We start from the raw sequence: 23,165 nt of genomic DNA, 5'->3' as shown, positions 1-23,165 counted from the left end.
GTTCTGTCTGCAATGCTCCGTGCCCACGAGAGGGCCTAAGACACATTCCCTGGGTCCTCCGACTGGCAGTGAGCGTCCGTGAACAAGAACCCACCTGGAGGGGCCCGTCTTGTTGCAGAGCGCTGCACAGGTCACTAAATCGCTTCAGCAACAAGGTCAAGGGGACAGACTGCGGCGTCAGAGATTGCTTTTCGAGTGCCGACTTGGCCTCTTCCGTGTGACCTCGCTGCTCCGAGTCTTGGTTTCCTTACCTTAAAATAGGAGGACAATAGTTCCGACTGCCCCAGATGCTCTGGGAGGACTGAGCGAGGTCGTGGCTATTGCAGCCTGTGCACAGTACCTGGCCTGACACCGGTGCTCCAGGCAGGGGAGTGGTTCCCTTGTCCAATCGGTTTCCGGAGGAGGAAACCAAGCCTAAAGATGTGGTCTTCTCTCAGGCCATTCTTCTCAACCATACCACGTGGTCTCCTGGCTGTTTCACAAATATTTCCCCCAGTTTGTTAGATGATGATCAAAGAAAGGAAGAATACTTTCACAGGACATTTAAACAGCTCAGGGAACGAGAGATCAGAGCAAATGAGTCGTGTTGGCACCTGAAATGACTGTACAGGTGGGGATGTGGTGAAGTGGAGGGAGGAGCTGGCTCAGGAAGCAGGATTTAGTATGCCTGTGACCACTCTGGATCTCTCCGGAACAAGAAAGCCTGAAGAATGGCGGTGTTTCCAGCACAGCTTCCTCTGATTTGGGGAACAGCAGTCACTTCTCAGAAACCTCACTAGCAAGGATGTGTGGGCTGGTTAAGCTTCCGACTCTTGATTTTGGCTCAGGTCACAATCTTGCAGTTCGTGAGTTCGAGCCCTGTGTTGGACTCTGTGCTGACACCACAGTGCAGCCTGCTTGGGATCCTTTCTCTCTGCCCCTCCCAACTCATGCTTTCTCTTTCTCAAAAACAAATAAACTTCGAAAGAAAGAAAGAAAGAAAGAAAGAAAGAAAGAAAGAAAGAAAGAAAGAAAGAAAGAAAGAAAAGAAAGAAAGAAGAGAAAGAAAGGAAGAAAGAAAAAAAAAGAGAGAAAGAAAGAAAAAAAGAAAGAAAGGAGAAAGAAAAAGAAAGAAGAAAAGAAACCTCACTGGCAAAGGCAGCCCTTCCAAAGAGCATGAAAGCTTCATTTTGGCACTTTTGCTGAGGAAGAAATGGATTTACAAAGAAGCAACCAGGAGTGTTAAAGAGGCAGCCGAAGAGGCAGCCAAAAATCTGGCTAGGAATGAGAAGCACTGGCTTTCTAGGCTGTGGACAACTGTCCACTCAACAATTATCTAGCCCGGCATGAAGCAGATATTTTTGTATCTATTCGGATCCAACTAACATTTATCAAGAGTGTGCTGTGTGCCAGCCACCAAGCACAAAGCTTCTTTTTATAAACTTCATTTAATGCCAACAAGTCTGAGAAGGTGGCATCACGCCTCTCTTTTTTCAGACAAGGAAACAGGAGCAGAGTAAATGATTGGCCGGGATTCACTGCACATCCTCCGAGCTCCAGGCACAGCGCCGTCTCCACTAAGCCAAGCTGCCCTGTCCTCCGGTGCAAGAAAAGCCTGCATCTGAACTGAGGCTCAAGAGGGTGCGGCTCATCCTAAGAGCACACACTTGGACCTCCCTGTTTCGTGACTTCTAGTGACAAGAAGGCGCTTCCAAGCCAGATTCAGAATTCAATGCCATCTTTCTAGCCCAGATCCTCTCAAAAAATGCCACAACATGGGATACAAATTTTTAACATACTTTATTGACTTAGTGGCCAAACAAGGCAGCATTTGGTCAGTTAAGAAAGGCACCTCATTGAAAATAATACATCACAGTGCTGACGAGTGATCCCAGTCACAGGATTTGAGGATGGTAAGGACAGTCTTTGGATGATGTTGCTTAGGACACTTGTTCATTTATTAACAAGAGTCCCTTCACACGTTGTGGATGGAAGATAGCAAGAGTGTAGGGATGCTGGGTGGCTGCTGAGAGCTGACCCGTGAGAACGGGTGGCCTGGTAAACAATGGTGCACTCTTAAGGAGGGAGACCAGCCCTGCCTTCCCCACAACTGCAGTAAACTTGATTGGCTGAGCACACCGCCCCCATGAGCCCCATACCCGCCCACCCCCCCCACCCCCCATCTCTTTCCCATGTGGAGATGATCTTTTGATCTCATGGTGCGGGGAACCAGGGTCAGGGTCAATAGTCAAACCCTGTCTGTTCCAAGCTTTAGGAGAGACAGAACAGTTTGATTTCCTGCACTCTTAGGCTGGCAGCCCATGAGGTTCTGAGATAAAAGTTGAGGTCTTAGGGCATTGGCTTTAAAAAATATTGTCACGAATCCACAGTAAATCAAACTTCAATTTCTTAGAAACAATACTGCACTTCCCTATTTCTACTTATACACTCTAATCAGTTTTAATTTCCCCCTTCCTCTGTACTCTTCCAGACTCCTCTATTATGTGTCAAGGAGACGGCCTCACTACCACATTGCTGCTCTTTGTTACTCCTTTTGGGCCCTCACCACTCTTCCCTCTCCATCCTCACCCTGACCACCCCTCCCCTCCGCCCAGCACCTAAGAGCAGGGATCACGCCGCGGGGTGATGAGCAGTGGTGCAGTCTCGCCTGGCCTTCTGTTACTAGGCTGAAACAGAGAGGAAACAAGAGAGAACAAAATGGGTTTTTAAAAACCAAGTAAATATCAGGGAAGGCTGGCATGCATGCCCCAGCAACCAAATGCATCAAACACTGGACATTTCTCTGTCAGGAGAAAGCTCTCATGCCTGCCGAGGTTAAGGCTCTGTAATTAAAGGAAGCAAAACTAAATCCTAACCACCCCCAAAAGGGCATATGTGTCCCACAGGATCTAGTTTCATCAGCAGCCCAAATATGCACATGTGAATGTATACGGATGGGTGACAAATATTTGAGCAAGGATCATGCACATCCAATTAGCAAACATTCAAAGACCTCAACTTTGAGGCCGAGTGCCTGCAACTGTCCCCAGTGAAAGGGGAATCAACTCCAAGGCCTATGAAGCCACCCTCACCCAGAGGACTCCAGGCCCCTGCAGACACAGCTCATAGTTTTGGTTTCACTCCTCTTCCTTGAAGTCATATGCTTCCCAGAAATGCCCCGTGACAGACTAGGTTTCTGTTCTGAATGGGTGGGGTTAGGTGACAGCCAGGGAAACAAGGCAGAGCACAGCTAGCAGGCACTCACTTGAACCAGACAAAAGGGAAGCAAGATGGCCACATACCCATGCCCAGCTTCCAGATGGACAGGGGACAAGCCCTCTGACAGTTCCACAGACAGCAGGAGACTCAGGTCAGATGGGGACGGGGACTCTAGAGCCCAATGCACCAAGTCGGCAGATTATGCTGGGGCAGGTGGCATTATATACTGGACCTGCCCCTGGTTTTCCAATGGCTTTTCCAGAGGCCACTGTTTTGTGGCCCCTAACAGTCTATTAATTCATCTGTCTGCCACAAATCAAACCAGAGCTCAAGAGGCACAGCATGGACCTCAGGAAATGCTTGATAGCTGAGAAGCTGAAGTTAGGAATACAAGTTGGTTACTGTCATAGGTGGTCTTATTTTTGGGTGATCTTTTCTTGGGGAGTTTGTGGCTACCACCATCATGAAGTCAGGGGTGAAGGATTAGATCTGGAGGGGAGAGAGTTTGAGTTTAAAAGGGACACATCTGATTTGGGTTTCATATCCTGGAGAGACTAGGTTTGAGTAAATTCTAATAAAAACGAGGCCAAGAATAGATCACCTCCAAATTACTGTTTTGTTCATACTTGGAAACCGAGGCGAACATTAAAAATGAAAACAAACAAACCTACCCTGGTCTCTCTTTGGGAAGTGAACTGGCTGTTCTCAGATGCCCAGCCTGGATGTTCAGAAGACAGTCTGAATTCAAAAGGACCATCTGCTTGGTTTCATTCTTTGGCAACAATTCACTTTTCAAACACAGGCCCCAAATGATCCCTACTTTACAGCACTGTGATGCAGATCACAAAAATATTCCGACTTGGCTTGGACCTTTCTATGGTGATATCCTTTCCCAGTAATTTCTGGAATCTGTAACGTAAATGCCTTTTGCCTCCCATTTAGGGACAAAATTAATGATCCACAGCCACACACTGACTCAGGTGGCTTTCCACTGTGGGGCTAGAAAGCAAGCGGAACTCTCCGCCAACAATCTGCCATCAGGAACTTTGGCCCTGCAGTACTTTACGTGATCCCAGACTTCCACTCAGTTACTGGAGATGGAATAAATACCATGAGGTTTTAGAACTGGGGTGCCTGGTAGAGACCCGACTTAAGTTACTTTGGTTAAAAAAAAAAAAAAAAAATCAAGAGTATGGCTAAAGAAGCAAACAGCTGATAAAGCAACTTTGTCTCTATCTTAGAAAGAAAGAAGGGTGTCCACGTACTTAAAACCAACACACACACACACACACACACACGACAGATGAGATGAGAGTTGCACACACACTAACGATACATCAGGCAAGTGCTTTTTTAATCAATACATCAGATGGTATTCTTTCTGGCCTGAGGAAGCTTCCCTCTGCCTGCTCTGCAACCCCCACCACACCCTCAACAGGGATAGGAAGAAGACAGAAACTCCTTTTTTGGACCCAACGTTAGATAAACATAACCAAGTCTTTACATGTGGCTTTGGAGAAGGCCGCTAGGATGCTGGCGAACACGACATCGGGGGTCTGGGTGGCGTCGATGGTAGAGTGGATCCCTCGTTTACTGTAATACTCCACCAGTGGGGTGGTCTGAGTGTGGTAGGCCTCCAGGCGAATTTTCAAGGCCTTCTCATTATCATCTGATCGGCGGACCAAGGGTTCCCCAGTGATCTGAGAACAGGAAGAGGGCAATGAAAGTCTGGGACGGTTAGCAAGGTTTCCTTCTCTGATGCCGGATGCCGATTTGCGATGCTGTCTGATCCCCAAGTCCATCAGAGAGAAAGACAGACAATCTAGATTCTCCCCCACTAGAGAACTATAAAGAACTTTGCTACTCCTGGCAAGCTGGTCCCAGGAACAGACCAACCCGTCCAGAGAAGTTGGGGAGCCTGAGACAGCAAGCATGAGGAAAGGGGTTTGAGGGAGCAAGACGGGCAAGGCCTATCTCTCACGGCTTCTGCTTAGGCTGTTCACCCCCAAGAAAAATGCTTCCAGGATCAGAAGCGGAAAGTCAGAGGCCCCTGGGACCAGGAGAATACGCAATTGTAACTTCAGTCACCAAAGTGGTTGGTGTTTTTACTAGGGTGTCGGCCATCACCATTCTGAGAGTGGCAGGTGAAGTGAGAAAGAGCTCTGAATGGCAGAATTCCCAACCCTGTGAAATGTGACTAAGCTGACGTTATAGCTTTGAAACCTGTATGACCTGACAAACTTGTCTCAAGTGACAAAGGCAAACCCAGAAAATTCTTCCTACTGCATGTTCTAAAACAGACAGAATGGACTATCTATGGCAAATGTTACTGTGAACATATACGAGACCCTCCCTTTTACATCTTTAAGCAACTAAAGACTGTCCTAAGAACTCAGCAACGTTAATCCAGCCAAAATAGTCTGATTCTGTAGGATACAGCAGAGTCACCAGAAGAAGACATTCTTCTGAAGTAGGACCAGTCAACACATTTCTCTTCAGTACTGTTCTCCCAGCTTGGCTCTACTTCTAGGCTTCCAAGCAGCCTTCTCCTGACATTAGTCGACCATTTAGGCCACCAAGATGCCAGAGAGGGGCTGCTCTGGACAAAAGACAGGTATAAACTGGGCACTGTGAAGCAGCCGGTGCTGGTATCTACCTCAAACAATAAACCACCTGGAGAGGTGCTGTCTGGATAGATGAGCCACAGCCCATGTGATTTATGTAGTAGTGATACTTTGCATGGTTATTAATATTGGTAGGAATAAAGGGAAGATGGAAAGAACAAAGAAAACAACAGAAAGAAAGGAAGAGAGGGGAAGGAAAGAAAAGGCAATTTCCTGCCCTGAGTTTACATACATCATCTTTCATGGGTTCCTTTGGGGGGTTGAATTCCTCGTGGTAGGAACGGCCACTCAGGGGGTGAATCAGCCTGAAAGACAGCAGATGAACATGAGTCAGGTTGCCTGAAAGTATCCCCGCACCCCAGAGGTCTCCAAGTTGACAAGCAGTGACAGAGAAGCCAGATGTGAGGACTTGTGCCCAGCACAGAACCCAGCTGTAGGCATCGCTTGCTTGGGAAGGTAAAGGGGCTTCCAGGAGAGCTTACACCGTAAGGAGTTACGTCTTCTACTCTGACCTAACATGGTCACTGAGTGTCTGGCTGCCAAGGATGGCCTAAGTGCCTAACTCATCAGGAACTCGGTGCTGGTCTCACACAGCCATTCATTCTATTCACCCAACAAACATTTATTTACTAAGTGCTTAGTCTGGTTTAGGCCTTACGCTGAATCCAAGGCTACAGAGCAGCGAGTCAAGATCCCTGACCACAAGCAGTGCTTATTTTAGTGGGAGAGACAATGGGGAAAAAAACTAAAGTACATACGATAATCCTTTAATCGAGATTTGTGCAAAGTGCTATGGCAGGACAGAGGACAGAGAACCTAACCGTATTTTCTATCGTAGTTGGTTATAAAAAGCAGGAAGGTGCAACAGGAACAACGTGTCCTATAGGTGCAAACACCACTAGTCGGTGCAGCACACTTCCAGCATCGTGTAGATAAAAGGCAACCCAAGCATCAGAGCGCAGTATGAATACTGGCACCAGGAGACACACTGACGCGACCAGTCACGGGGTGCCCAAGAATAAACATTTATTTGGCACTGAAAATCAAGCTGGTCACTCCATCTGTACCATGTTCCTGACCAGGAGTGGCTACGCCACAGGAGCCCAAGAACCTCAGAAGGGAAGAAGGCAGGCCAAACACTGCTTGGCAGCCAGCACCTATCTGGTTCCCCAATTTTGTGCCAACCAAGACTTCCTTATTTAACTGATGGCTGCTCTCCTTGTGAAGGTCTGCTAAACCAGAACTTCCCAACGTTTTTCACCTCTTGGCAAGTGCAGAACAAAATACACAGTACTTGGGTGCCTGCCCCTCCGGAAGAATCCAGGCCTGCCCAGCCACTCTGATGGCTGAGGGGATTGATATCTCACCACATCAGCTGAGTTGGGAAGGTAAGTCTGAGTCAGACTATCAAAGCCTGGGCAGACACCTTTGTAAAACGTAATAGTGAATTTTAATGACAGCACACTTTTGAAGGGCCAAGTGGTCCATTTACAACATTGGTGGGGGCAAGGTGAGGCTGAGTGAAGAAGCTCTACTGAGTGGCCTGAACGTGCTATCATGTGACAGGAGGTCTGGCCCTCTTTCACTGGAGTCGCTGGAGAGGTTCCCTGCGTGCCTCCACTGGGGAATGGCATCCATTGGGAGACCCAGGGAGAGGCCACTGGTATCAGCTACAGCTTTCCTTTTGGGAAGGGCTGCGGGCATGAGACGTGGACCGTGATTCTTCACCTTCTGGAAAGCACAAGGCACACAGCAGCCAGGCTGCAGCACACACGACTCTTTTCCTCCCCACGTGCCTACATCACTATGCTTACTTGGACTCCCCCAGCCTTCCAGTTACATACAACACTCTGCTCCTTCCTTGCACATGGACTTCACTTTAAGGGGAATGCATGGCTTATTCCCCAGAGGGGAAATGAAAGAAAGTCCAAGTTCTGGAGGAGCCTGGGTGGCTCAGTTGATTGAGCATCCGACTTTGGCTCAGGTCATGATCTCACGGTCTGTGAGTTCGAGCCCCGCGTTGGGCTCTGTGCTGACAGCTCAGAGCCTGGAGCCTGCTTCGGATTCTGTGTCTCCCTCTCTCTCTGACCCTCCCCCGTTTATGCTCTGTCTCAAAAATAAATACACATTAAAAAAAAAATAATTAAAAAAAAAAAAAAAAGAAAGTCCAAGTTCTCAAAGTGGGGTTGGTCTCAGGACCAACCAAAACAGCTCTAAGAGCCACTGAGCCTGACCTAGAGGTGGGGGTGGCACTGTGAAGGGGATCAAGGCTGGGATTCTAGAGCCACTGCTGCCTTGAGTGTGACACTTCAGATGCCTGTTTTCTCATCCACAAAATGGGGATGGCTTGAGACATCAGGAGAGCCAACTGGTAGAATAATCAGGATACTAGAGAGCCAACACTGAATAAGTTAAAACCAAAATCCACCAACCATACATATTCAAGAAATAAAATAATGATTCATAAAATTGTCAGAAGTGAGGTCAGAGCTAATCAAAAAGATATTTACAGTGGGGTCCTTATGTCACGTTTAAATAAGAGCTGTATTTAACAGACTAGATCCTGACTTTTTTTTTCTTCCAACCATCAGTGCAGCAGACTAGGAGGCAGAAAGCAGGCTTTTAGTGCTAGTTCTGCCACTGATCCAGAGTGAACTTAAAGGAAACGCCTTTACATTCTGGCCTGGCCTGTCCCCTCCTCTGTGAGGGAGTGGGTCACATCACAACATTCACCCCCAAACTGAGAGACTGAGTCTTCTTCATCCTCTACAACAATCCTGTAGTTTGTTCAGAATCTCTGTTTCCCACCAGCCAACCCCAGTTGAAAGTTTCTGTAACTTCACGTGTGGATCAGAATCAGGCTCCTAAGTGGGTCTTGTCCATTTCTCCTTTCCCCCAATTTAGCCTGTATGCGAGGGCCAAACTAATGTTCTTACAATGCTGTTTCTGCCACACCTCACAGCTTAAGAACAACTCACGGGGGCGTCTGGGTTGCTCAGTTGGTTGAGCATCTGAATTTGGCTCAGGTCATGATCTCGTGGTTTGAGAGTTCGAGCCCTACAGTGGGCTCATTGCTGTCAGCGCAGAGCCTGCTTCAGATCCTGTCTCCCTCTCTGCCTCTCTTCCACTTGCACTCGCTCTCTCTCAAACAAATAAAAACAAACACAACAACAAAACAACCCAACCAACATCCCAAGACTCCTGATGCATCTACCTCTTCTTCATTTTGGCAAACCTTCCCCAGTCAAGCCCTATCCTGCCTTTCTAATAGCGCTCACTCTACGACTCAGCCCGCCAGATCATTCCTCCAACTCTGGACAGACATTCTGCCACTAGCCCCATTCTCCCGCAACCTATACTCATTCCTGCCTCTACTCCCTTCCCAGGAAGCCCCACTGAAATCCTCTCTACCCAGGAAGGTCAAGTTGACACTATGAAGCCCTTCCTCCCTGCTCCCAGGCTTGCTCCTTAGGACTACCCACTGTGCTAAACAGCTCGGGTTCCATGTATGGCTTATAGACTCTCTGAGGTCAGGGATGGGCATATTGTTCTTCCTTACCCTTGCCTAGTCCCCTGCCCCTGAGTCTAGTATGTGCCGCACACAGAGCAGGCACTCAGGAAGCTGGGCCGATTGAAGCAAAGGACCCCAGGGTCAACTGCTAACATCTGCTTTGTACATGAGGGCCCCCAGCCCTGGTAATGTGTCTTCCTATCAACCTTACCACTTGTAGGCCTGCATCAACTTTGTCTACTCTGTGCCAGTGGGGATGCAAAAACCCAAAAGTTCCTGCACTGAAGGCGCCTATGGAATAGCTAGAAACGTGAAACCTGGACATTTGGATAGAAAATTAATACAAGGTGGATCCCACCATATTTAATAAAGCCTCTCAGGAAAACACCTGTAACACTCACTCTGCTGTCTGTTTACATGTCTGCCTCTCTCCATGAAGATACAGACTGCAGACGCATGGAAAAAATGTCCAAACTCATTAGGAAATCAAAGCCATAAAATTTGCAAGAAAGCATTTTCCCTTGAATTAAACCCCAACATTTACATGTACTATGACGGTCACAGCATCAATTTAGTAGTAGACATCTAAAAAAACCACAACTGTACAACAATAAGGAGACAATTAAGTAAATGATGGCTCATCTACTGTGAAATACTGTGCAGCAATTAAAAATAATAGTTACGGATGTCTGGTTCAAGTTGGTAGGCTGACCATCTTCCTGAGACTCCAATAAAATGACAAGGGATATAAAAGCCATAGCCCACAATAAAGATGAGAATGGGAGGTCTATTAGTGGCTGAGAGCTTCCCACATATTTCTGGAAGGCGAGAAGCAGATGGCAGAGTGGACAGTGAAATAGGGTAGAGGAAACTGTAGCCTAAAGCAGTGGCGACCTTTCAGAGCAAATGTGTTCAGAAACAAAAACAGAAATATTTCTCTGTTCAATATTGAGAACGAGTACTTTAAAGATTTTATATATTCTTTTTTTTTCTTTTTAAGTAAACTCTGCACCCAATGTGGGGCTCGAACCGAGAACTGCATGCTCTCCCGACTGAGCCAGCCAGGTGCCCCAAGAAACAAGTACTTTAAAACAAAACATGTAACAAAGAAATAGTGCCTTTGGCTGAGACGGCTGTACCAGGAGCAAAATGTTCCTCCATTTCCTAAACTTTGCGTAGGTGGTCATATTATTTTCACAATTAATACAAAGCCTAAAGCCAGGTATGGCAACTTCCAATGGAAAGCAGATTTCAAAGAGCCCTGAAATGGAAGTAACCATGTAAGGAGTGTAGTATTTTGGAAGCACCTACTGTAAGCAAGGCTCTGAACTGTGCACCTCGTGGTATCCAAAATGCACCACGGTTCCTCGCAGCAGGTGGTATTAACCCCACTCTATGTAGGAGGAACCAGCCGTGGAGAGGCTAGGAAACTTGCCTAGGGCCGGAGTGAAAAGGTGACAGGACTGAGACACTGTCTGATTTCAAATACCTTGCTCTTCTTTCCACATATCCCCATCCCACGCCACCACATCAGTGGATGTCACCAAACGAGACCAATGCATGTTAAAATGGCATTAAGCTGCACGGCTGGGGTCCGGTAAAAGCAGCTCTGGTGGTCTGACGAAGCTCTGAGGAGGCAGGACCAGAAGGGACCTTCAGAGGACAAATACCTTCCTGTGATTCTTCGGATGAGCAGAGAGTCTGGGATGCTGAATTCAACCACCGAGTCAAGCTTCTCTTTCCTCTTCTCCATGAGGCTGTCAAGCTGTAAGAGAGTATGTGGCCCACCTAAGCTACCAGAGCTTGATTGGAGCCATTTCCCTCAAAGGAATTAACAGATAAAGGGCCAAGCCTTCATCTTCATGCAACGGTGACACAAAATGCAAGGCACCCACCATTTCTGCCTGCCTCACAGTCCGAGGGAAGCCATCTAGAAGAAAACCATTTTTGCACTGAGGGGTCTCCAAATTCTTCTCAATGAGCTCCACTACCATTTCGTCGCTCACCTGGAAGTCAAGAACAAGACAGCCATGGGTTGAAATCTGTTAATTACATGACATGAGCCCATCTCCAGGCCCACTAGTTTGTGTCTATACAACCTGATTACTAAACAGCATATTCTTGTGGCCCCAGAGAAGCAAAAATCTGAGCAAATGTGGAATGGCTCCATTTAGAAAATTCAGTTTCGTGATTTTTGTGGCTGCCATATACACATTCTCTTCCCTTGAGATTTTCCTGTATAATCTGGGTGAAGAAGAGGATCCCACTCGCTGTCACCTGAACAGAAGCACTCCATGTGTTAGGCCCTGAGGCCCTCTCCAGACATTAATCAGAATCCTTTCCATCTGGGGCGCCCGGGTGGCTAAGTTGGATAAACGTCTGACTCTTGCCTTCGGCTCAGGCCATGAGCTCACAGTTCATGAGTTCAAGCCCTGCTGTAGGCTCTGAGCTGACAGCGCAGAGCCTGCTTGGGGTTCTCTCTCTGCCCCTCCCCCACTCACATATTCTCTCTCTCAAAATAAATAAACGTAAAAAAAAGAAAAAGAATCCTTTCCACCAGATAACAGCTCATCAGCGAGCAGTTGTCCTCAAAGCACAAAAAAGGTGAGGGCTTATGGCTGAGTGCTCACCTGAGGAGGGTGTTGACCAAAATGCAGAAAGGGACCAACCTTCCATTTCACGGTTCTCATTAGGCTAACAGTTAAGTGGGCCAGGCCATCCTGGACATGAGGTAACAAAGGTCACTGAACTGGCAAGACTGGGTCAGAACCAAGGAAGTGAGGCTCCAGCCCAACAGACTTCTAAGCCTCTCTAAAAGCCCCAATGAGGACCCCTCCCAGCTTTTGAAAACTGGTTTTCCTTCTGAGCTTTCATAGAAAGAGAAGTTCTCTACCAGTATGACAGTGAAGGTTGCCCATCTTGGTAGCTAATGCTCTTATCTCCCGGGACCAGCTGTGAACTTGGGGACAAAGTACGAGCTGTGTGACTAAGTAAAGGCCGGAGATAAGTAATCTCATGGCGATATCCCAATTTTTTCTCAGTACAAGATCTTCTGCCAAGACCCAAAGTCCAAAATATTCGGCTTTCTAGCTTAACTCAACGTTTCACAAACACGAAGGGAAAGAGCTAGAAGTAAAGGGGCAGGTGGGCAGGCAGGGCACCACCGGATACGGCTACTGAATCTCAAAGCCTACCAGGAGGTATCTCAGGGATAAAGGCAAAACCCAGCACCTTCCTCAACGAACATTCTAAGATATGAAAAGACCAGAGGGCCAAGTACGAAATGACTTTAAAAAAAAAATGTCTATTTATTTATTTGTTTTGATAGAGGGAGAGAGAGAGCACATGTGCAGGGGTGGCGGGGTGGTATATCTCAAGCAGGCTCCACGCTGTCAGCGAAGAGCCGGACGTGGGGGCTCGATCTCACAAACTGTGAGATCGTGACCTGAGCCAAAATCGAGTCAGACGCTTAACCAACGTCACCCAGGTGCTCCACAAAATGACTTCTGAAGGTGACTCCCGGAGGCCAGGTCCCAGAATAACTCAGTTCCAACTAATCTATGGTGCTAATCAAAGAAGATTTAGTAGATAATAGATTGTAATTGTCCAATTAGATCAACTGGACTAAAGCCCTAAGAAAATGCTATTATATCCTCCAAGTAGGAAAAATTACTTGTTAATCGCCAAGCAACTCCTCTGTTAGAGACACAGGAACACAGAGCCGCAAAAATAGAGTTAAAACACTCTGTGGTTTCCCGTGTCCTCTCTTGGATACATGCTTGAGCTCTGGCCTAAGGATGGCAGTTTAATTTCTGGCTCTAAAACTTGGGGGTATTATAAAATGCATCAGCACAAAGGAACCTCAAGAATATGGTGAATAAAATGCATGCCACAAATTCAGAATGAACCAAGAAACTCGCTCCTCTAAACATTCATAAAGTGTGCCGGTTTGTTAAAACACCCAACAGCACAGGGCTGTCCGACAGAACATTCTACAGTGATGGAAACACCTGTGCTGGCTAACAAACGTCTGAAGTGTGGAGAGTGAGACCGAGAAACTGAATTTTCAGGTAAATTAAGTCTAAATTAATCTCCACGGTCACATGTGGCCGGGGCCCACCAAATCAGGCAGTGCAGATCTAGACGCAGGAAGATCAACCTTCACTGGTACCACCAAACCTACCAGTTTCCCGGCATCCATAGTTGCCTTCAGCTTTTTTCCCAGTTCTGAGCCAGAAGCCACCATGGCCCTCAGCATGTCCCCAGTAGCCAAATGGCAGACACAGAAGTTTTCAGCCAATTTGGGTGCCTGTGGAGGGGAAGACAAAGACCAAGACAGGGTTAACACGGCAGGCCGTGGCATCAGACTGCCTGGGTGTGAACCTGGCCCTGTCACTCATTGGGTGTGTGAACCCTGGCAAACGCTGACTTCCTTACCTACAATGGAGATAAGAGCACCTTGTATTATACGTAACATACGATTATAGGGTTATAAGAATTATATGACGTAAGGCATGTAAAGCACTTAGAACTGCAACTAGCACACAAGAAGTGGGTCATAAATATTAGCTACTACCACTAATTCCACTAGACACACACTACTGACACAAAGGCCTCAGTTCATAAATGGGAAGAATAAAAACAGCAGTACCAGTCCTTCAGGACATGCGAAGTTTATTTTTACTTATTTTTTAAATTTCCTTTAATGTTTATTTATTAAACAAAAAAATTTTTTTAATGTTTTATTTTTGAGAGAGAGAGAGAGAGAGAGAGAGAGAAAGACAGAGTGTAAGTGGGAGAGGGGCAGAGGGAGAGGGAGACCCAGAATGTGAAGCGGGCTCCAGGCTCTGAGCGATCAGCACAGGGCCTGACGCGGGGCTCAAACCCATGAACCATGAGATCATGACCTCAGCTGAAGTCAGATGCTTAACTGAGCGAGCCACCCAGGTGCCCCAATTTTTATTTTATTTTTCAAAGATTTTATTTTTAAGTAATCTCTACATCCAAGGTGGGCTTGAACCTACAAACGTGAGATCGAGAATTGCACGCTCTACCAATTGAGCCAGCCAGGCACCCCGGCTGCTGTGAAGTTTAAAGGAGTTCATGTATGTAAAGCACTCAGCACAATGCCTGGCATATAACGTGTTGAATGAGCATTTGCCAAAGGAATGAATGTGTGCGTGTCAAGTACTGTGGCCACGGGCCTGGGAGGCAGCTGGGGCAGGGTGGAGTGCAGGTCTCCCCCAGGCAGATCTGGCTTTTCTCCTTTCCCGTTAGTAACAGGGGCTCAGTTTCCTCATCTGTTTAAAATGAAGGCAAAAAGGCCTCATTTCAGAAAGTAGCTCTGAGGATCAGACAGGATGCATAAGAAGAGCATTTGGCAAACAGTACACACTTACATAGTAGTTTTAGGAGACAGTATAGCCTTTTGGTTAAGAGCTTGGGATTCAGGGGTGCCTGGGTGGCTCAGTCAGTCAAGCGTCCAGCTTTGGCTCAGGTCATGATCTTGCGGTTCGCGGGTTCAAGCCCTGCATTAGCTCTGTGCTGACAGCTCTACAGCCTGGAGCCTGCTTCAGATTCTGTGTCTCCCTCTCCCTCTGCCCCTCCCCCGCTCACACGGTCTCTGTCTCTCAAAAACGAATAAACGTTAAAAACAAAAAGGCTTGGGATTCAGAGTCAACATACCTGGGTTTCAGGCACCAATGGCATGTGACTCGAGAAAAATGGTATTACCTTGCTAAGTTTCAAATTTCCTCTAAGTTAAATGGAAACAGTAGTTGTACCTCCATCACTGGGTTGATGGGATCAAATGGCACATGCACACAGTAAGTACGCAACTAGCTAGTACTGTAACCCCTGCCCAGATTCCATGTTCGTTCATACAAAAAGAAAACACTGATGCCTCTTCCAAGAACCCCGCTGGCAGCCAGGAAAACAAGAGATACGGACCCTGTCTTCTGTGAGCTCCTGGCTGGGTGGACAATATGTCAGAATAAAGACGAGAACCGGAAGCCACTCTGGACAGTCCAACGTTGGTTGTAGTGGCACCCCCCACCCCTGCAGAACTTACAAGGAATGGAATCAGTTCAAGAAGCTTGACACTTAGTTTTTTGGTTCAACTCTTTTATAAAATAAGTATGGCTGGATTCTTATTCAAACCAGTTCACTGGGAGTTTTCTTGTGATTCATGGGCTGACTCAGTTCAAGCAAAGAAACAACTTCATAGCACAATGGAGTCCAGCTGAAGAAGGCATTAAAAACTACCCTTCAGAAAACCAGTGAGGGTGAGGACCCTCTGGCAGTGGAAAACCTGGTCCTCCAGGCTGGCGTGGTGGCCGCAGACCCAGAGAACTGAGCTTTTCTGCCAATCTTTTCCATGGTTGTTGAAATTAACTTGGGGGAACATTTTGGAGATTGGGCTTGTTCAAGGCAAAAGGCTGATGAAAACACCAGAGAAGAGCTGTAACCACAGAACCTGTTCTATTTTTATACTCCCCCCCCGACTGCGGGATTCTTTATGTGCTGTTCCAGAGGACTGGATCCTACAGCTGTGGCTGTGTGGGAGAACACTCCACGAGGGAAGACACAAGTGAGGCAGAAGAATAACTCCTTCATTCTCTGCTGGCTGCACGGGAGTCAGTGTGGTGGCAAAGAGCATGGACTGTGGAATCAGTCGGATTTACAAAGGGATCCTGGCTAAGGCACTCAACAGCTATGTGACCTCGGGCCAGTTACGTAACTTCTCAGCATCGGTTTCCTCACCAGTCAAATGGGGATGTCTGCTGCATTGGGCAGTTGTGAGGATAAAATGAAAGCAGCACCGAAAACATCAGACACACAGTAGGCATTCAATAAATAAAGGACCTCTCTCCATAGTCGTTCTCTTTTGCATTACTCTTTACTTGTGAATGACAGAAGCAGCCTGATGAAATAACTGAATCGTATGCCCCTCAACTTCAAGCTTATGCTTTAGAGTACTGCTTCCACTCCGAATCACCTGGGGGTGCTGCTAAAAGGCAGATTCTGATTATATAGGGTAGGACCTGAGCATCTGCATTTTTTTTAATGTTTGTTTTTTGAGAGAGAGAGAGAGAGAGAGAGAGAGACAGAGCACGAGCGGGAGAGGGGCAGAGAGAGAGAGGGAGACACAGAATCCGAAGCAGGTTCGAGGCTCTTGGCTGTCAGCACATAGTCCGATGCAGGGCTTGAGCTCACAAACTGCGAGATCATGACCTGAGCCAAAGTTGGAGGCTTAACCGACTGAGCCACCCAGGTGCCCCGTGAGCATCTGCATTTTTTTTTAATTTTTTTTTAACGTTTATTTATTTTTGAGACAGAGAGAGACAGAGCATGAATGGGGGAGGGTCAGAGAGAGGGAGACACAGAATCGGAAACAGGCTCCAGGCTCTGAGCGGTCAGCACAGAGCCCGACGCGGAGCTCGAACTCACGGACCGCGAGATCATGACCTGAGCTGAAGTCGGACGCTTAACCAACTGAGCCACCCAGGCACCCCACATCTGCATTTTTCAGAAGCTTGCAGGCCTCGGGGCGCCTGGGTGGCGCAGTCGGTTGAGCGTCCGACTTCAGCCAGGTCACGATCTCGCGGTCCGGGAGTTCGAGCCCCGCGTCGGGCTCTGGGCTGATGGCTCAGAGCCTGGAGCCTGTTTCCGATTCTGTGTCTCCCTCTCTCTCTGCCCCTCCCCCGTTCATGCTCTGTCTCTCTCTGTCCCAAAAATAAATAAAGGTTGAAAAAAAAATTAAAAAAAAAGAAGCTTGCAGGCCTGGCTGTGCTGTTGGCCCCTGGACCACATTTGCTGCTGAAGCCCTGAGACACTTTTGTCTCACTGGCCATGGACCAAGAAATAGGCTCATCACCTCTGCGAGAACCCTGCTGGGGAGGGGGTAGGCTTCCAGGGTGCATGGATAAGAAGGGCTAAAACCACTAGGGAGACAGCATGGCGGTTTAATGTTCTCTGTTTCCAGTGTATTATCACAGTCATCTGGGGCACACGCTAAAATTACCAAGGCAGGCCCACCCTTAAAGTTAACAGCTGACTGGTTCTCAGGCACCACCCTGGGACTCCCATGCACCCTTTGAGAAGCCCTGGGGCAGTGGCACAAGATGGGGTTTTTGGTGGTACAGATCTGGGCTGGAAACTAGGATCTACCATCTCCTCATTGTAGCCCCTTGAACAAGTTATGCAGCCTTCTTAAGGCCTCAGTTTCTTCATCACTAGAGTGCAAATAGTATCTACTTTCAGAGCTGTTATGGGGATTTAATAAAAATGATGTATACAAAAGCATTCAGCATAGTGCTTGATACTTAGTGAAATAAAGGGGAAACTATCAGTTGCTGAGATCTGACTTAATCTCAAACCCACATGTTTAGTCATCTTGAAATTATCTTTCTGCCTGCAGTCTTTCCCACTCCCAGGTCTAGTGCTCCTGAATAAGCAGTTGTAATCATCTCCTAAAATACTACTGGGCATGGCCCCCAGCTCCCCAACACACACACATTCAGATGCCTTCCATGTCTCCTCAGTGCCACAGCAGAAAAACGACAAATATTTTAGCCTAGCACTCAGTGTCCTCCACAATAAACGTCCTAATCCTCCCAAGCTCTTCAAATTTACCTCTACAGTCCCCTGTATGTCCAGCACCACTGTACACAGCAGCTCTATGTATGACACCCGAATACATAACACAAGCATCTCTGAGGACCTTGGCTCTTCTCTGTGCAGGAACGCCCTCTCTCTTTCCTCCAGTGGTCTAAGCTCTACCCTTCCCTGCAGGCAAATTCTGAGCCTATTTCTGCCACCAAAAGTACTCCCAACTATCCCTTCTTCCTCTGATGAGGACTCATATCAACATTAGCTAACTCTGAGTGTTTGCAACATGCCAAGCGATTTTTCCATGCGTTGTTCTACTGTATTTAGTATGTGTAATACACAACAAACCCATGAGGAAGAAACTATTTTTATCTGCATTTTATAAATGAAATTTAGAGGCTAAACTGCTCACCATCACAGAGCTAGTAACAGCAGAGCGGGCAAGCCCCAGCTCTTACCCATGACACTATGTGGCCTTATTAGAAAATAACAGTAACAACCCACAGAGCCTTAGTGGCTGTCCTGGGGGAAAATGTGTGTGTGTGTGTGTCTGGAAGGGAGCACAAGGACTTCACCATTATGTTTCCTGATATGGATGTAGGCTACACAAATGTAATTGTGAAAATTCACACTGAAAATTCAGCAAGCTGCTCACTTATAGTACTTGTACCTTTCTCCATGTATATTATACTTCAATAAAAAGTTTTTTGAAAAGCACAGACACCTGTGTTTGAATCTCAGCTCTGCCTCTTAACTTACCATGTAACCTCAGGCCGGTGATTCTCTGAGACTATTTTCTCATCTATAAACTGAGGATAGTATGACCAACGTCACTAAGTGGGTAAGAGGAAGAATGGAATATTCTCAACAAATTATGGTTCTTGAACTACCCTAGCGTTTGTGACCCTGAACTACCCTAGCGTTTGTCAGGGTCGGTCACTCACCCGATACTTCCCACGTGGTACTTTGTACTAGTACGCATTGTTTGCATGCGTGTTTATCTCTGCCTCAACACCTAGAACAGTGAAAGATGGTGAATCTGCTCAAGAATCCGTCATGAGTTCAAATGCTGCCTTTGCTACTTCTTTATAGATATCCTGGGAGTAAGATACAGCTTATGGGCCTCAGTTTATCAGTAAAAGGCATGGATAACAACAGGACCTACCTCCTAGGGTTGTAGGATTAAATCAGATAACACACGTAACTTCTTTGACTCGCGGCCTGTCAGAGAACTGGGCAAAGGGGGACTATTTTAGTATATTGTATCCTCTGGGGCAAGGGCTGCTCTCTGCATCTCCAGCACCAAAACCATCAAACACCACATGCACAGGGTAGGAGAAAAATCGAACCCAGGGCAGGAGACAGCAACAGAAAGAGCAGGAGCTTTGGAGACATTTGGACGCAGGACCTGCCAATTACTTCCTAGGTAAACTAGAGAACTGTCTCTTGGAACTTCAGGTTCTCTAACTGTAAAAAGGGAACACGAGCGTGGGTCTTAGAGAGGTGTTGTGTCACTGCACGGACACAGCTGACAGAGCCTGACCTGCACAATGGCAGCTGACTGCTTGCACGTGCCTGGCCATGAAGAACTGGTATAAGTTGGGCACATGGAAAAAAACTGTGCACAGGGGCAGGCAGAGAAAACAGGAAGCACACCCCGGTTATGAGATCTGGGAGCTGCTTTAAAATACTCTGTGAAGACGGGGCACCTGGGTGGCTCAGTTAAGCGTCCGACTTCGGCTCAGGTCATGATCTCACCGTTCGTGGGTTCGAGCAGCTCTGTGCTGGCAGCTCAGAGCCTGGAGCCTGCTTCGGATTCTGCGTCTCCCTCTCTCTCTGCCTCTCCCCCTCTCTCTGCCTCTCCCCCTCTTGTGCTCTTTGTCTCTCTCTCTCAAAAATAAATAAACACTAGGGGCGCCTGGGTGGCGCAGTCGGTTAAGCGTCCGACTTCAGCCAGGTCACGATCTCGCGGTCCGGGAGTTCGAGCCCCGCGTCAGGCTCTGGGCTGATGGCTCAGAGCCTGGAGCCTGTTTCCGATTCTGTGTCTCCCTCTCTCTCTGCCCCTCCCCCGTTCATGCTCTGTCTCTCTCTGTCCCAAAAATAAATAAACGTTGAAAAAAAAATTTTTTTTAAATAAATAAACACTAAAAAAACATTTTATTTATTTTTTTTTTTTCAACGTTTATTTATTTTTGGGACAGAGAGAGACAGAGCATGAACGGGGGAGGGGCAGAGAGAGAGAGGGAGACACAGAGGGAAACAGGCTCCAGACTCTGAGCCATCAGCCCAGAGCCCGACGCGGGGCTCGAACTCCCGGACCGCGAGATCGTGACCTGGCTGAAGTCGGACGCTTAACCGACTGCGCCACCCAGGCGCCCCAAAACACATTTTTTTTAATAATAAAATACTTTGTGCAGAGAAGTGGATGGAGAAGGAATGGCCACCAGCTGATGGTTGCTGGGGCTGGATAATGGATACATGGGGACCCACTATGCCACCCAGTCTTCTTTTGGGTATTCAAATTCTTCATTAAAAAAAAAGTTAGGATGTATCTGTAGGCTAAATGCTGCTGCCACTTTGCACAACCTCTGATTTATGAACACTGTTGTTTTTTTCAACTCCATAAAACTACCACCACCAGTATTCCTATATTTCCACCTATGAAAAGAATGGTGTACAGACGTTAAAGAACTTGTGTTTCCTCAAGTCCCAAATACCTCTCCTCTACTTCCACAAAGCCTTCTCTGACCAACGCCCCAACATATGCACACCCTTATAAATCAGCTCATAAGTATAAAATTCTTCAAAACTTCCTGAATACGTTACCCTTTACACTGAAATACATCCGAGTTGGGGGGAAGGGAAACGTGGCATTAAGACGAAGGAGGGGCACCTGGGTGGCTGAGTCGGTTAAGCGTCTGACTTCAGCTTAGGTCACGATGTCACAGTTTGTGAGTTCGAGCCCATGTCGGGCTCTGTGCTGACAGCTCAGAGCCTGGAGCCTGCTTCAGATTCTGTCTCCCTTGCTCTCCCTCTCTCTCAAAAATAAACATTAAAAAAAAAGATGAGGGAGTCAATAATTATTGAACACCTACGATGTGCCAGGTGATCATCTAGGCACCTGGGGGTGCTTTACACATGTATATTAATAATATGATCTTCCAATATTCTTGTCAACTTTTTGGTCTACGTGAGTAAGGACCCTATCAGTCTTGTTCACTGCTCCACCTTCAATGTTTGGTGTTCACGAAATGTTTAAGTAAGATAGATATCGCCATTTTTCAGGTGAGAACATTTAGGCTCACAAGTTACAAAGCTTGCTAGACTATAAAACCCTCGTCTCAGCACTGGGATGGGTTGCTCATTACACAACTACTGAAATTATTAACTTCCATACGAACCAAGAAAAAAGAATTGGTGATTTGAGCTACCCTGTTTATACTCAGTCACTCACAGCAAAAGTCTGCAGAGTCTGGACTTGCAGACTCAGAGTCTAGGCAGCAGTTTCCCTAATAATGAATGGTGGTGGCAACAGGAAAGAGGAGACTTCAAAGTTACTGAGGACAAGAGGATTAGGGAACAGTAGGTTCCAAGGATCAATCAGCCCCAGCTATAGAGAGAAAAGGAAAAGTGGTTGTTCTTGACCTAGTGCCCAGAGTCAAAAAGCATTTATCAGGAATGAGCTGAATCTTCCAGACTTCCTTTCTCATCACCCACATTAATCTATGTCCTTCATCCATTTCCGACACCATCAAGTGCCAAATTATGTTCTGGGTGCCAGAGGGGTCCCAAGAATGAGTAAAACAAGATCTTTTCAAGTGCTAGGAAAAGTGGGCACAGAGCTGTCCCCAGAACACCATTCACTTAGGCGCTCAGACTTTCAGGAATTCCCTCTTTAGGATCTAAGAACAAGCAAGAACTTGTGGCCTGGGGGGCAATGCCAGGGACCTTGGGCAGGAAGGGGACATTGGTAATCCAACCTATGGGCTTCCAAATCTTAAACGAGATCATAAATCCCAACCCTGATCTATGGATCCATTAGAGCCCAAATACCAAGTGAGGACCCACAGTCTGCTAAGGCAGCAGGTAACTTTAGACTCCAATCTATCCTAGAGCCCCATGGTGCCTGAGGTTTGAGACTGCAGGAAGTCAATTTTGCTATTTTCAGAAAGCGACCTGACCTCTCTGGGCTTGTTTTCTTACCTGTACTCTGAAGTACCTTCTCCCATTCCCCCAACTTAACTGGCTCAGGCAGGTCATACCTCACTTCTCTCAGTGCTCCTAATCAGCACAGGCCAGCTCCCACTCTGCCCCACGTGCTGGAGATGTTCCTCCGCCTGGTCATTAATCATTACAAGCAAGGTTCCCCCACACGGGGTGCCTGGAACATAACCCTGGACAATCCACTCCCCACATCGCAGGGAATCTGGGGTCCCTGACTCCGCTCAGATGTCATCAAGATGCCTCAACTCAAGGCTCACCCTACCGCTCAAAGCCTCTCAGCTTCTAACCCTATAAAGGATCTAAATCAGTCCTTTGATCCCCCAACATGACACCTCAAGCCTAGGTGCCTCCAGAACTCTAATTCTAACTCAGACTTCCCCGACCTCCAATTGCACCCTCTCCCAAAGGCCTTACCAACACCCCCACCCCCTCCCCAGGCCTAAAGCCACGGTCCCGCTCCAGGGCGATCCGGACCTCGGCCGTCCTGACCTTGGAGTTCCACCGGCTCCATTGCCAAGCCCGGCCCTGCAGCTCACCTGGGTACCCTTGCCGGCTCCGGGCGGTCCCAGCAGCACGGCCCGTATGCCTTTAGGGCACTCTGGGGCCGGTTCGGCCGCGGGGACGTTGGGAGCCATGGCCGCCGAGCCTCTCACCGTTCAACCCGCCAGCACACACCTCGCAGGTCTAGCGCTTCCAGCCTAGCGCGCCGCGCACGCCACGCACGGTCCGCTCGCGCTAACACTGGTCCGTCTCCACGTCCGTCAAGCCGCTCCGCCCGCCCCGGAGCGCGACGGACACTTCAACTCACCAACCGTGTGGCGATACTGGGGAAGGCTGCTTTTGATTGGACAAAATCAGTGAGAGTAAGGAAGGGGCGGGCCATCTTGGACCGAGGGGGGTTGGGGCGCCCAGCGGGTGTGCGGAGTGGGCGGGAAAAAGTGAAACAAGACCAGAGGCCAGGCTGGAAGTTCCAGGTTGGCTTTGACAGTTAATGATAC

The 23,165-nt window shown here is 47.6% G+C and overlaps 1 protein-coding gene across 4 annotated transcripts; it reads right to left on the bottom strand.

Annotated features, from left to right (window-relative positions):
* Positions 1-1,760: 1,760 nt before the first annotated feature.
* Positions 1,761-22,849, bottom strand: AK2 (adenylate kinase 2). Of its 4 annotated transcripts, none has more exons than XM_047084687.1 (7): positions 22,704-22,839; positions 13,517-13,642; positions 11,229-11,339; positions 11,004-11,098; positions 6,055-6,127; positions 4,703-4,898; positions 1,761-2,666 (listed from the first exon to the last, which is right to left on the bottom strand). In XM_047084687.1, the coding sequence occupies exons 1-7, from the start codon at positions 22,800-22,802 to the stop codon at positions 2,662-2,664; spliced, it is 705 nt and encodes a 234-aa protein (XP_046940643.1). In that variant the 5' UTR covers positions 22,803-22,839; the 3' UTR covers positions 1,761-2,661. The 4 variants fall into 4 exon arrangements, with proteins under 4 accessions (XP_046940643.1, XP_046940644.1, XP_046940642.1 ...); XM_047084688.1 differs by lacking the exon at positions 1,761-2,666 and adding an exon at positions 2,691-3,936 and having other exon boundaries at positions 22,704-22,843; XM_047084686.1 differs by lacking the exon at positions 1,761-2,666 and having other exon boundaries at positions 4,534-4,898; positions 22,704-22,842.
* Between the last annotated feature and the right edge of the window lie 316 nt (positions 22,850-23,165).

This window comes from Lynx rufus, unplaced genomic scaffold (genome assembly GCF_022079265.1).
Source record: "Lynx rufus isolate CCGP_SWC_20201006 ecotype Redwood Valley unplaced genomic scaffold, mLynRuf1.p SCAF_2, whole genome shotgun sequence".
Classification (NCBI taxonomy): Eukaryota; Metazoa; Chordata; class Mammalia; order Carnivora; family Felidae; genus Lynx; species Lynx rufus.
This window is presented reverse-complemented; position numbering and strand designations above follow the sequence as displayed.

Bases quoted from the DNA above. Each gene is read 5' to 3' on its own strand.
- AK2 (XM_047084688.1), bottom strand. From the start codon at position 22,802: ATGGCTCCCAACGTCCCCGCGGCCGAACCGGCCCCAGAGTGCCCTAAA. The intron at 11,099-11,228 runs GTGGGTGCCTTG...ACTCTCTTACAG, and splicing joins CTGTGAGGCAGGCAGAAATG to CTTGACAGCCTCATGGAGAA. The intron at 3,937-4,702 runs GTAAAGACTTGG...TTTTGAATTCAG, and splicing joins GGCCTTCTCCAAAGCCACAT to ACTGTCTTCTGAACATCCAG.